The sequence below is a fragment of the Lactuca sativa genome, chromosome 7, assembly GCF_002870075.4.
Source record: "Lactuca sativa cultivar Salinas chromosome 7, Lsat_Salinas_v11, whole genome shotgun sequence".
Lineage (NCBI taxonomy): Eukaryota > Viridiplantae > Streptophyta > Magnoliopsida > Asterales > Asteraceae > Lactuca > Lactuca sativa.
In genome coordinates, this window is record NC_056629.2 from 55,793,820 (window position 1) to 55,807,553 (window position 13,734).

At 31.1% G+C, this 13,734-nt stretch overlaps 1 protein-coding gene and 2 long non-coding RNA genes across 3 annotated transcripts; 2 read left to right on the forward strand and 1 right to left on the reverse strand.

Moving 5' to 3' along the window:
- The first annotated feature begins 2,611 nt into the window (after nucleotides 1-2,611).
- On the forward strand, nucleotides 2,612-5,714 carry LOC111883907 (uncharacterized). Its single transcript, XR_002847535.3, has 3 exons — nucleotides 2,612-3,064; nucleotides 4,980-5,040; nucleotides 5,121-5,714. It is a non-coding gene; the product is annotated as an uncharacterized LOC111883907 (long non-coding RNA).
- Nucleotides 5,715-9,625: 3,911 nt separating this feature from the next.
- LOC111883894 (40S ribosomal protein S30) lies at nucleotides 9,626-10,818 on the forward strand. The gene is made up of 3 exons (XM_023880226.3): nucleotides 9,626-9,782; nucleotides 9,905-10,042; nucleotides 10,546-10,818. Exons 1-3 carry the CDS (start codon nucleotides 9,779-9,781, stop codon nucleotides 10,590-10,592), a joined length of 189 nt encoding a protein of 62 aa, XP_023735994.1. The 5' UTR covers nucleotides 9,626-9,778; the 3' UTR covers nucleotides 10,593-10,818.
- A 670-nt stretch (nucleotides 10,819-11,488) lies between these two features.
- Nucleotides 11,489-12,579, reverse strand: LOC122195042 (uncharacterized). Its single transcript, XR_006184971.1, has 2 exons — nucleotides 11,938-12,579; nucleotides 11,489-11,771 (listed from the first exon to the last, which is right to left on the reverse strand). It is a non-coding gene; the product is annotated as an uncharacterized LOC122195042 (long non-coding RNA).
- Nucleotides 12,580-13,734: the final 1,155 nt, after the last annotated feature.

The window sequence follows — 13,734 nt, forward strand, 5'->3', positions numbered from 1 at the left end:
TCTTGGGATTTTGTATGATGTGGATTGGAATTTTAAACTTGATGTTTTATGAAAATTAAATAAAAAATGTTTTTATACTTTGCGAAAAATTATTTGGAAATTCACGGTGTTACAAAGTACTTATTAGTTTGAACGGTATATAAGATACGATACATTGCGGTTGTGTGAACCACACTTAGGAAAACACACGTTGGTGTGGTTTAGCAAGGGGAGATTTCCTTTTCCCACTCCTTATCTCTTTTCATGATTGGCAATTGCTATAAATTGGTTTTAATTTGTTTTTCTTTTGTTTTTATTAAATTATATATATAATAAAAAAATATATATATTAAAACTTATGGCTATTAATTCCCTATAAAAAAAGTATAATATTTGTATAAAATATATTTTTAAAATAAAATAAAAATATGTGAAGAAGTGAAATGTCACAATTTCCTGAGTTTTGAAGAGTAAAAGAACAAGGAAAAAATAAGCATTGACGTGACACATGAAAAGTGAAAAGTGAAAGATGGAGACACCATTAGGTCTTAAGTATTTTTGCATTTGGTATCTATACAAAACCATCTCCTTTGTCGGATAACAAAAAAATATTTATTTGCATGGGTATATATACAAAGACAGATATCCCATGACTCTAAGGAAGTTGGATAGATTAATTCTGAGTTGGTGTAACAAATTTTGGAAATAATATATGAAGCTATTATGGACATCTGTTTAGTAATAGTATTTCGTTATGTTTTTTCCATGAAAGAATTTGCATTTTCATAAATCATATTTCGCTATGTTTTTGCTATGTAGGCTTTGTAGTAATTATTGTGCTTGAGATTTTATATTTTGTTTATTATGACTTTGTTGTATATTGTAAATATCAACGAAAGATTTTATTAAAAATGTATATTGTTTGCTTATAAAGAACTAGTGTGCTATATGTGAAAACAATGTTATTTGTTAAATAAGGTTCATGGTTTTATTATCGGTAATTGGCTTATATTATTTTCATTAGGTGTAAAACTCATGTATTATATATATATTTTTTAAAAACATATGAAATTCTAAAATTTTATAAAGTTTAAATGTATAAGAAAAATATTGAATTATTAAAGTTAAAGTATTTTTTTTCTTTTAAATTTAAACAAACAATTTGGATAAATAAACAAAGAAAACTAATGAGGTTTTAATTTTGAAATTTTGAAATTAAAAGGAAAGTTGATTAATGAAATTGGTATGCATTTATTATTACATTTAAATAATATGTGGAATTTAATAAAATGAAAAAAAAAACATAAAATAATATGTGGAAAAAAAATACTAATTTAAAATAACCATAAAATGACATATGGCAAAATGAATGAAAACATGACATATGACAAAATGAATGAAAGCATGACATATGACAAAAAAATATTTATTTATTAGAGTAGACTAGTTGTAAGACCCATGTATTATATAAGTTAATTTAAAAAAAAAAAGTTAAATATAAATGTCAAAATATTTGAGAATTTTAAATTTATAAGAAAATAAGAAAAATAATGATTTATTATAATGGAAATGTTTTTTATCTTTTAAATTCAAACAAATAATTTAAATAAAGAAAAGAAACTAATAAGCTTTAATTTATGAAATTTTGAAATTAAAATGTAAGTTTATTAGTGAAACTAGTTGTGAGATCCATGTATTAATTTAATATATATATATATATATATATATATATATATATATATATATATATATATATATATAAAGGTTTAACTATTTAAGAACTCTGAATTTATAATAAAATAAGAAAAATAAGGAATTATTATAATGGAAATGTTTTTTTATGTTTCAAATTTAAACAAATAATTTAAATAAATAAACAAAAAAACTAATAAGCTTTAATTTTGAGAATTTTAAAATTAAAAGGTAAGTTCATTAATGATATTGATATCTATTTATTACTACATTTATTGCAATTATTACATTAAAATATTATATGGTATTTAAAAAAAATAGAAAATTTTATAAAATGACATGTGCAAAAAAAAATAATTCAAAATAACCACAAAATGACATTTGACAAGTTAAATAAGAGTGTGACAAGTGACAAAAAAATCATTTATTAGAGTAGATTGAAGATTAATATCCATTTATTACTACATTTATTGCAATTCTTGCATTAAAATATGTTGTGGAATTTAATAAAATAGAAAAACTCATAAAATGACATGTGGAAAAAATTAATTCAAAATAACCATAAAATGACATTTAGCAAATTGAATGAGATTGTGACAAGATATATCAAAAGTTATTTGATCTCCTAATCGTGCCATTTAATATACCATTCTTAATAAAAGAGTAGTTACTTTATGGCATAGGTCATTTTTTCATAATTTTGATTTTTCTTTCTCATATTATCTAAAAATGACATTTGTATTTTTCTATGATTTTTACTTTCAGATTTAAATAAAATCACATTGATTAGCATTAGCATTTACAGAACAAATCAAATTTGTAATCCCTGATTAATTGGAATTGATTGTAATCATGTAAAATCAGCAGTCTGACAATTAGAACATTCTATTCAAATTCAAAACTCAAACCAATCCATAAATCTCATGAGATTTATGGTCAACTCTCTTTTGGGTCAATTATCAATCAACTCTCTTTTCTCTCTTTAATCCTTCAAATTGTTTTTTTTCATTGAACATTTTGAAAGCGATTAGGAAGTTCTTATGGATTTCTCCACCTAGACGCTAATTGAAATGGGAAATAAACCTCCATGAATCAACTCTTATAGCAAAGTTGACATCAACCACAATTGTCACCATAATGGCTTGCAAATTCCCCATCTATCTTTCCAGTTTCCAAACCTAAAAAAGAATTTGCATCATCTTCTTCAATCTCTCTTTCTCTCTCTTTTTTTCTCTCTCTCTCAATAGATATGATAATTTATTCCGCCACGGGGTTGCCATCCTTCGTGACAATCACCACCCTGACCATCCTTCTCCACAGCCGCCACTACACTCCACTAACCTACAAACTCACCCACATCGACGAATATGAGAATTAGTAAGAACACAACCAGGTATACATCTTTAAATCGTCCCTGCTATTATGTGTGTTTAACTGTGTGCGCCTGTGCTTTTAACTATGTGTGTACTTCAATTTCATGGGTCTAAATCTAGATTTGGAAACCACCATCACTAATTTCTGCTTTATAATTTAATTGGATTTAATTTTGATTTTCTAGGTTCGAATTATTCTCCATACATTATGTTCTTAAATGAAGGAGAAGGAATTTGGTTTTTATTTTTCTTCTTAATGCAACCTATTCAACTGTATGTATTTAATTGAGGTTATTGCTACACTCAGACTTTTGCAGTGTGTTTTTGCAAATGAGAAATCTTCCATTAATGCTTTGATTGTAGTCTAAGAAACACTTCTTGCACTCTAAAATTTTAGTAATTCCTTTCCCCCTTTCTTAATTTCTCTCATCCCTTATACTATTATAAGTTTTTATGTCCTCGGTTTGCTCTTAAACGTATTAATCCAATCTCATCTTAATTAGGTGTTCCTTGAACTTTTTTATCGACGCCTACAATTTCAAGAACTTTTCTTTTGATTCAATTAATTAGTAATTCTTTGTAATTATATGTTTGGAATTTTTCATCTACCTACGGTATCATTGCGGTATCAATGTGTGTTCATTGTGTGAGAGAGAAATAGGGTTATCTTATTATATATCTTATTACCCTTGCCTTTAATCTAATTGTGTGAATTATACTGAATTTTTCAGAAAATAGGAAGTAACATACTCAATTCCCAGTTGCAATGCGACAAACATGTGACATTTACATCTTACTGATCAATTTACCTTACTACCCCTGCTTTTGATATAATTTACCAAAATTCCAACAACATTCATAGTGATGAAAACAAATTATCCAAACAAAATTCGGCCTTTTATATTATTTATCCATCCTTAATTGTTCTTTACTTTATCCTGGTAATGGTTTCCTGTACATCTTTCTCTTTTCTTGATCGATTTCTCATTTCATTTTGTAACAAAATGAGAGGATAGTGATGGATTTTGGCATAAACCCTTAAAAAGCTTAAAAATTTAACTTATGTGGGTAACATCGAAACCACAAGTAGCAAAAGAGTAAAGCTTCCCGAAAAGGTAATTAGTAGCATATAGAAAGTTTATTTTTCATAATATGAGGTTTATGTGTGTGTTTATATTGATGTTAATAACGACATTATACTTTTAAGTTTGTTGCTATTATTAGACTAGAAGGTTAATGTCTGACGTATTTCCTAATGCTTTATACATGAAAATCAATTTGTTATGATCGTCCATTGTTATGAACATAAGCTTTATCTTAAAGCTACTTATCATTTTAATGCTAATGATCACAAAATTTGTCTTGATAAGTTTCCTAATAATTTATAAAGAGAATCAGTTTGTTATCAATATGTTATGACCAGAGTCATTTTACCTTTTTAATGTATAAACATGATAGATGTTAAAATAAGCTAGTGGGAAAGGGAATATGCATGTCATATTATGTTTTAGTGTGATGGAGTGAAAACTTGTGAAGGTAACTTATGTCATTTTATTTTGAGAAATTGTTATATGAATTTCGTGTGAACAATTTTAAGGTTTTGCCCTTAAGTGATAGAACCTGTTGGTGTTTGTGTTGCATGATAAATTTTATTTTGAGAAATTTCTATACTTTTACCCATATTTGTAAACGAAATTGTCAATAAAATTAATGAAAATAGTATAAATGTATATAGGGGGTATGATTTTTTTTATTATTTTTATTCTTATCCTTTATTTGTATCCTACATTTTTCAATATTTAAATATCTATTTGTTTTTGTTCATCTTTATAGTTTACATGTCTATTTCATTTTTAATATTATTGTCCTACGTTTTTCAATCTTTATAGATTGGTTTGTTTATGTTCATCTTTATAGTTTAAACTTCTATAACAGGAAGAAACAAAAGCACAATGCTATAATTTGGAAGACTTATCAAACTGAAATGCTATAGTAGGTGTGTTTAATTATTATACTTTGATTCTTCTTGGTTCCTGTTTTGTGATTTCATTCTCTTTAATATAATTTGTTGCTCAGGGGTAAAATCGTCAAAATTGCCAAAACCTGGATCCCAAGTGAGAAATGACTTCATGCCTTCAGGTGAACCAAAATATTAGGGTATAAATGGCCAAAACATGAAATCTAAATGACATAAAGACGTAAATTACCAATTAAAACTCCGACACCAGTAACTATTTCCAATAGCAAATTCACGGCATAAACCAAGTTAACTATCCTAGAATTTTAAAATATGTTAATGGTTTTATCATTCCTAATTTTTGATGTCATGCTTCGTCTAACAATCCAATATTTTCCTATTTGTCATATGGTTTTGTTTCAAATGGTTTTATTCAATGCAATGTTTCCTAGCAATATGTAACCAATGATGTTTTTTTGGAATACAATAAATGATGTTGACAATATGTTTGATGAAATGCTTAAGAGATACGTGAATCCAAGTGGTGCAAGGATATTTTACAAGAAAAAACTATGTTTTTTACTTAATTCAAGTGATGGTACTACTCATGTAATCATAGTGATTTGTAACTTAATGTTTTCGTGATGATACCGATGTAAAGTTCAAGATTTGATTTGAATGAAAAATCATGACAAAAAAGTGAACACCCGATATATGTATTTTTAATATCATCGTAAATTATTTACCACTTGCATATGTTTGCATTTGTTGTTAATGTTTACGAAGCAATGTATGTAATTTGAGGCAATATCAGACATCAAACTTTTAGTTCAGTAGTGCTTACGAATCAATGGTCATAAATGAGAGTTCAAATGTTTACACTTGCATTTTTTTGTTATGACCATAAATAAAAGTCAAAGACTATTATTGTATAATGTTGATTTGTTTATGAGAACCAATTTTCACACATAGAAAATAATATATTTCTTTAAATGTTTCATATTTCACTATTTTTTCTTTATAAATAGTCAAAAATTAAATAATATTATTTAATTTTTGTAACCCTTTATTAATAATAGTTATACATGAGGATCATGAATTAACCTTTATACATCATTTACTATATGCAAATATTTTTTTTATGTAACGACCAAAAATTTTCAACCAATTTAAATATTTTATTTCATTCAAAACCATTAAGTCCATACATCTTATTTTCAAAATATTTCAAACATCGGAGTATTTCCTAGAACCATATCATAAGAACATAAAACATGAGGAGCGGTACGATCACGCCTTCGCCTTGCCACGATCTCCTGAAGCACCTGAAACAATAAACCACAACTGTAAGCCCGAAAGCTTAGTGAGTTCCCCCAAAGTACCCATATACACATAATCATACACATACAACAAGGAACAACATACTACGGGTCCAATCAACCTTTCGGTTGGAATACCCCTGGCCCTCAACCATAGGGTTGGAATGCCCATACACCTATACGTACAACAATAACTACTATGGGTCCAATCATCTCACAAGATGGAATACCCCAAGCCCCTCAACCATCAAGTTGGAATGCCAACGTAATATGAGTCCAATCATCCTACCGGGATGGAATACTCCTGGCCACAACCATCGGGTTGGAATGCCCCACTCCCTATACCTACGGTAACTACTACTACTATAGGTCCAATCATCCCTCAGGATGGAATACCCCTGGCCCCTCAACCATCGGGTTGGAATGCCAAACTACTATGAGTCCAATCATCCTACCGGGATGGAATACTCCTGGCCCACAACCATCGGGTTGGAATGCCCCACACTAGCAAACAATCACACATAACAGGCAACCACATAATACTCTATAGAACCAACATACTAGGGCCCTATCATCCTACCGGGATGGAATACCCTCTGCTACCGCTCAACATACATAACCCACAGGTAACCTCCTATTGGCGTACATAAGGCAAGACCAACTACATGTATATAAATAACCACTACCCAACTACCAGGGCGCTGATCCAACAGAACTAGCCATCACTTAACTATCCATTTCTCTAGGATACTAAGCTGACAAGGCATATCCTCTTAACATTATCCTATCTACCAAGATACTAGCAATCATATCACCCCATAACATAACAAGCTCTAAACAACAATTCAAAGGGTCTGCCTTGGTGCATTAGACCCTTGAGTACAGTGAGGATAACTCACCTGAAATGAAGAACCGAACCACGGAAGCACACACCCGAAGCACTGCTCAAAACTCCAACACCTATTGCCATCAATGGACCATTGGCATAAATAATCAATCACCATAACACTCTTGGAGGTCAAAGTCAAAGTCCAGACCAAAGTCAAATTTCCTGACTGACCCTACTCGTCGAGTTAACTTATTGACTTGTCGGGTCCTTAAACTCTGAACATTCTTAGTACCCGACTCAACTCGTCGAGTCACCCCAAGACTCGTCGAGTCCAACGACCTCCGAGTCCCATCATGTTCAACTCACAGAGTCACCCCTCGATTTACTGATTCGGGGCTCTAACCAGAAGAGGTTAGGTTCCTGCGACCAGACTTGCCGAGTCCAAGAACAGACTCGCCGAGTCCAAGGTAATCTTCAACAGACTCGTCGAGTTGTTCTTCCAACTCGCCGAGTTCATGCACATGTTCATACAACTCGTCGAGTACACCCATGTGACTCGCAGAGTCTCTCCAGTTCTCAATCCATTCAGAGGCTTTTCGAGTCATGCAGGGGCTCCAAACTTTAGATCCACTCTCTTAGGGCATGCCTCTCACGTAAAGTTGCAAGCTTTACATGAAAGCAAAGAGCTATAGGCCCAAATCACTATAGGGCTAAGGTTTAAGACAAGGATGCTTCACCAACAAACCAAGGGCTGATACTTTATGAGGTTCTGGACCAATACAAGTCTAGATCTGAAGTAGCAACCTCAGATCTAGACCTCTAACCCGAAATAGATCCTTAATATGCTAAAATGGCCCCAAATCTCATTCAAGAAATAGATCTAGATGCAAAAGAGTCAAGGTAACAACTTGTTACCTCCGAAATGTGCCCAAGCTGAAGTAGATTCTGGATCTACACCAATCCCTTGATGCTAGCCTCTTGGTCTTCAAGTCCCCTTCTCAAAATTCCTCATCCAAAGCTCAATTCTCTTTAATAATGGAAGCTCACACGATTTCTAGGGTTTACTGACTCTCAAGGGCAATAATGAGGCTGAGGGGAGGTCCTAAAGTGCTTTATATAGGGCACCACCCCCGGGATTAGGGTTTTCTCTCTTCAACACCAACTCGTCGAGTCCAAGCTTCCGACTCGGCGAGTTGATCACTTAATTCGCGACTCAAACCCGCTCCGACTCGGCGAGTAAGCGTACCTACTCGTTGAGTCCCTTCTTCGAAAATACACTTTTGCCCTTCATTGACTTCTGAAATTTCGGGATGTTACATTTTAATATGTGTATGATTAAATAATTGCTTTTTCTTATTGCTTTTATAAAAAAAACTTAACTGTGTTTTACATGGCTTATAACATAGTATCTTAATAAAAGACGCCAACGATTATCCCCCGGTTATATACAATAGGTGGTTGTATAACCAATATACGGTTGTTGAGATACAACTACATTATACATGTTACATCTAACCGGTTGTGAAACAAGTTACATAATATAGTTATCAGTTACCATTGCATGTCATAATTTATAAACACTAACATAAATAAATGTATATTTAACCGAATCTTATGAGTTAGAATGTAACAACGGAGGATAGGAATAAGATTCTTTAGTAAGTGGGTTTTATATGTGTTTAACTAAATTGAAAATAGTAGCACAATATATTGATTATGTTTTAAATTATTTAGTAAATACAAGTTTATAATTTGTATCTAATGTCGTTATTTATTTGCATGTTTAAGTAAGTTTGAATAATGTTAAATAATTTGAATGTCAATATTCAATTATTGTTACGGGAATCATAATGAACTAAGACTAATGTAAATGTATATTCAGTATTCATTTCATAAATATATGCAATGATTGAACATGCAGTTCATAAATCGCAATGAACTAAGACTAATGTAAACAACTAACTGATATTAACTTCATAAATCATAATGAACTAAGACTAAATGTGTGTGTTTTGATGAGAAAGAAAAGACAAATAAAAAATATATAAAAATAAAAATTAATATAAGTTATGTATTTCAATAATTAAAAAAAATGAAAAATATAAATTATAAGGGCATGATCATCTTTTTAAATGTATAGAGACCAAAAACAATAAAAATATTCAAAATTAGGCCATTGATACACCTTCAAACTTTTTTGAACCAAAGTTATATAATTTTATTAAACAGAGTGATCATTTTTACAATTTTGTCCTATTATTATACTTGATATTCCTGTAACCTATGTGAATCTAGTTACATACCGCATCTAATAATTTCCAACCAAAATCTAGATAAAATTTAATACTACAAATTATCTAAAAATAAAATCCGGTTTTATCCTATTTGAATATCAAAAAAATACTCAACCAAATTAATCCGGCTCATATAAATCTTTGAACAAGCCCAAGATGAAAGCCCATAGAATATGAAGAAAAAGAACTAACACATAAGCCCAAATACCTTCCCCCAACTATATAAACAATTTCGCCCAATTTCCCTAACCCTAAATTCTCCAGTCTCTCTTGATTCAGTGCGCCATTGCTAGCCGAAGCGGAGGGCAGAAGACAGCGGAACTCAACATCCGAAAATGGGTAAGCTTCCTTACAAATTTCTTGATATTTAGTAAGTGTAATGTGTTTCTGATGCTTAATAACTGAAATATGATCACGACTCGAGTAATCAACGTGTTATTTGCTTCGATTCTTGTTCACAGGAAAGGTTCACGGATCGTTGGCTCGTGCCGGAAAAGTTAGAGGCCAAACGCCGAAGGTGGCCAAGCAAGACAAGAAGAAGCAGCCCCGTGGACGTGCTCATAAGCGCATCCAATACAACCGCCGTTTTGTCACCGCCGGTAACCTTTCTTTTAGCATCCTTTAAATCCCATCGTTCCCATTGGCACAATATAGCTACTTTTTGATGGTTAATCTAAGAAATACTAAGGAGAATCTGGGTTTTGAAATTGATTACTGTTGTATAATGTTAAAAATTTGAATATCACTCAGATAACCAAGGTGATTAAAACCCTAATTCAATGCTATTTCGGTAGTTAGCAACTGATGATGTCAAGATTGAAACTTGATTTTGAAACCTATTGCACATTTCTTGCTTTTATTGTACTCAAAACAAGATGATTTCTTTTTGCAACTCTTAACAACTTCTAGTAAGTTAATGATATTTTTAGTTTGTATCTTGTTAATACCTAAGCAGTTCTACAATCTTTAGTTTGTATATATGCCAATCCAATAAAAAAATTTACCACATGTAGTCTTTTCTCTATGTTTTGTGATGAAAATTGTGAGAAATATTATTGTGTTTTTATATGCCTAACAATTGTATTTTTTTTTTTTATATCAGTTGTTGGTTTTGGAAAGAAGAGGGGCCCAAACTCATCTGAGAAGTAAGCATGTTGATGAATAGCATAGTCTTGTAGCTTATTAGTTGTTTTTGTGTTTACAAAACAAGTATGGTGTCATTATACTTTTGAGTTATGACATTTTTTTATTTTCAATTTAAGAAGTGTTTATGGCGATTTTATTACAATCTACATGTTTGATGCAACCGAAATGTTGTGTTGAGATGTTGTTTGGTGCTTGATTTTGCTATATCACATTTGATGATTTGGTTTTATTGAATCCTATTTCCGTGTTATGCAAAAGATCAACATGAGTTATTGAATCTTTTGACGTCATTTTTATATTGTGTCAATAAAAGAGTTTGTGAGCAATCAAGTTCTTGAAGGGGGTTGGTTTTGTGTTAAAATTTCTATGAAGTGTTATTTTAATGTTTATAAAGGGGTTTGCATTGATGACATCATAATGATGTAAGCGATGGTTGTATCCAATAACTACCATGTTTTTTGCGTCATTTTTTTGGTTTAACGGATTTTAACCACTTTTCCTTCAAGTATAAGAACTTTTCTCTGGTTTCAGAAAAAGGGTTTAACATTCATATACTCGGAATTATATCATAATTTCTCTACCTCTCAAGAACACAAGTAACATATATTCTGTGTTTCTCAATCCAAATTAGGTCAGTAATTCAGGTTGATTTATTCTTGGATTATCCTACTTTTGAATTCATATACTTCAGACAAAAGGGACAAATTACAGCTTTCAGAAAGTGTTTGATAAACATCATCTTTGAATCTATCCAAGTTTATATTTATTGTTATTCTGTACCCTTGAAGTCTAACTAACCGATAATCACTTTTTCTTTGTGTATGACATTGCAACTAAGTGTGGATACATGTTAGTAAATGGATTGATTCGGCTTGTCCTATGTTTCTCCATTATGAAAATATTTATAAAAGAGAATCAAATCTTGAAGGTTTTAAAAATCGTGTCATAAGTACAAGGTACATTTGAGAATAATTCCAAAGAATTAAATGAAACTAAGAGAATGAAGGAAGAATATTGAATCTTTACATTACAAAGAATGAAGTTTGACTATAAAAAAGTCAAAAATAAACCCAATAAATTGTTGGAAACTAAAAAAGAAATAGAAGAGTTAATGCATGATGTAAGTCAAGGCCAAAGCAACCATCATGAGCACATAAGCCACCCCTTGATCAATTGTTGCCCCTATTAACAAATACACATTAAACCATTAGATCCAAAATAAGCATCTAAATTTACAAAAATACCTCTAAATGGACATTCTATTTTAGAAGTTGGGATTTTCTATTTTTTTTTTCCAAATTATAAATTCACAAGTGCAAGAAAGAAAGACAAAAAAACAAAAACATACCATCGCTTGAGGGAGCAGGAGCAGGAGATTGAGCATTCATAGAGGGAACAAACAAAGACAAAATCAAAGCCAAAATAACGATCAAAATATATTTTCTCACAGAGTCCATTTCCAAATTAATAATTTCAGAAAAAAATCTGTTTTGTTTACTAAAAAATAAAAAATAAAAACTTTGTAAACAAAGCACTCTAAATTTTGTTGAAATGAATGCCTTGATTGTGTGTTTAATGTCTTATCTTATGAGGTATATATAGAGAGGGGATAATGAGGAGAACAAAGATACATGATTTAATATTAAATTACAAAATTATTAGTAATTTATTTATTTTTTTTGCTTCAAAGTTAACGGCCACTCTGGATTTTTGATGTTAATTATGATTAAAAAAGTTTAATAGGGCATAAATTTATGCTGGCCGTTGTTGAGTGCCACGTGTAGGGTGGAGAATGGCTGCACGTTCTGGAAGCGGTTGTGTAGGTAGGATTGAGCTGTGTAAGCACATGCATATATGATTGGTTCGCCACTTTGTCAGAATATTGTTTCATTTATTTGTTCTTGTTTTTGTTTTCTTTATAAATGATATTTCTAATGATTATTTGAAGCTATAGTTTAAGGTGGAGCGAAATCTTGCATTTTAAAGTCAGCGTAACATAAGGATTTTTTTATTATATAAATTTATATGAATCGTTGGTTATTTTAGTATGATTATATAATTTTAGGAAATTAAAAATATTAAATTTGATGTGACAGTGTGATGAGAACACCCCTATGAAATGATGTCGAGTGCAGAGTGATATGAGGTTGAAATGACAAATTATGTTGTGTGATGGTGTGACGCCGACACTCATCATCTTTAGATCATGTAACAATATGTTGATTGAAGGTTGACTATTATACATAAGAAAACAAAATAAAACAATAAAACGATAGAAATATTTAACGTAGTTCGGTCGATGTGACTTATGTCTATGGACATAAATCAAACAACTCTTCTCTTACTAAATAGTTTCAGAAGTGATTACAATAGAATCCTAACTGCAAATATTTTTAACGTAAACCCTAATAGTTTTAGGGTCAAGCCCGTATATAAGGAAAACCATAATAACTAAACAAGTCCATACCATATGAGGCTTTTCCTCGCCACCACCATGGGATAAGTGTCTATCGTGTATGGCTTAGGTCCTATCGACCCTACACCTACTCCAAACATGTATACCATTGTAATATGATGTTGGGTTTCTTAACTTCCTTTAAGTTGGGTTATCTATTCGGGTCACCAAAATGTCAAGCCATGCATTAACAATCTCCACCTTGACTTGAATTTTATTCAACCATCAATGATTCCTAAGAGTCATCTACTTCCTGTTAGTTTGACCCAAAGGGACTTAACTCATGTGAACATCCACTAATTCCAAGCAATGCTTGAACTTCTCTTCAGACAACGATTTTGTTAACATATTAGTCAGGTTGTCCTTGGTATCCATCTTTTGAATAGAGAACCTTTCTTCCTCCATAACATCTCTGATAAAATTCAACCTTATATCAATATGCTTTGTAAAATACTCTGACTGTCACAAAACAAGATAGACTTCTCTACATTCAACCTATAAGATTCTGAACAAGATTGTGTAACTATATGGACTCTTATATTTCTTCATTCATTGACATGTACTCTGCTTCAACAGTAGATAAGACAATAGTATGATGTAGGGATGAGTTATAAAACCGAAAAACCGAACCGGAACCGGAACCGGTATAACCGGAAAATGTTTAAACGGTCCGGGTATTGGGTTCCAAAT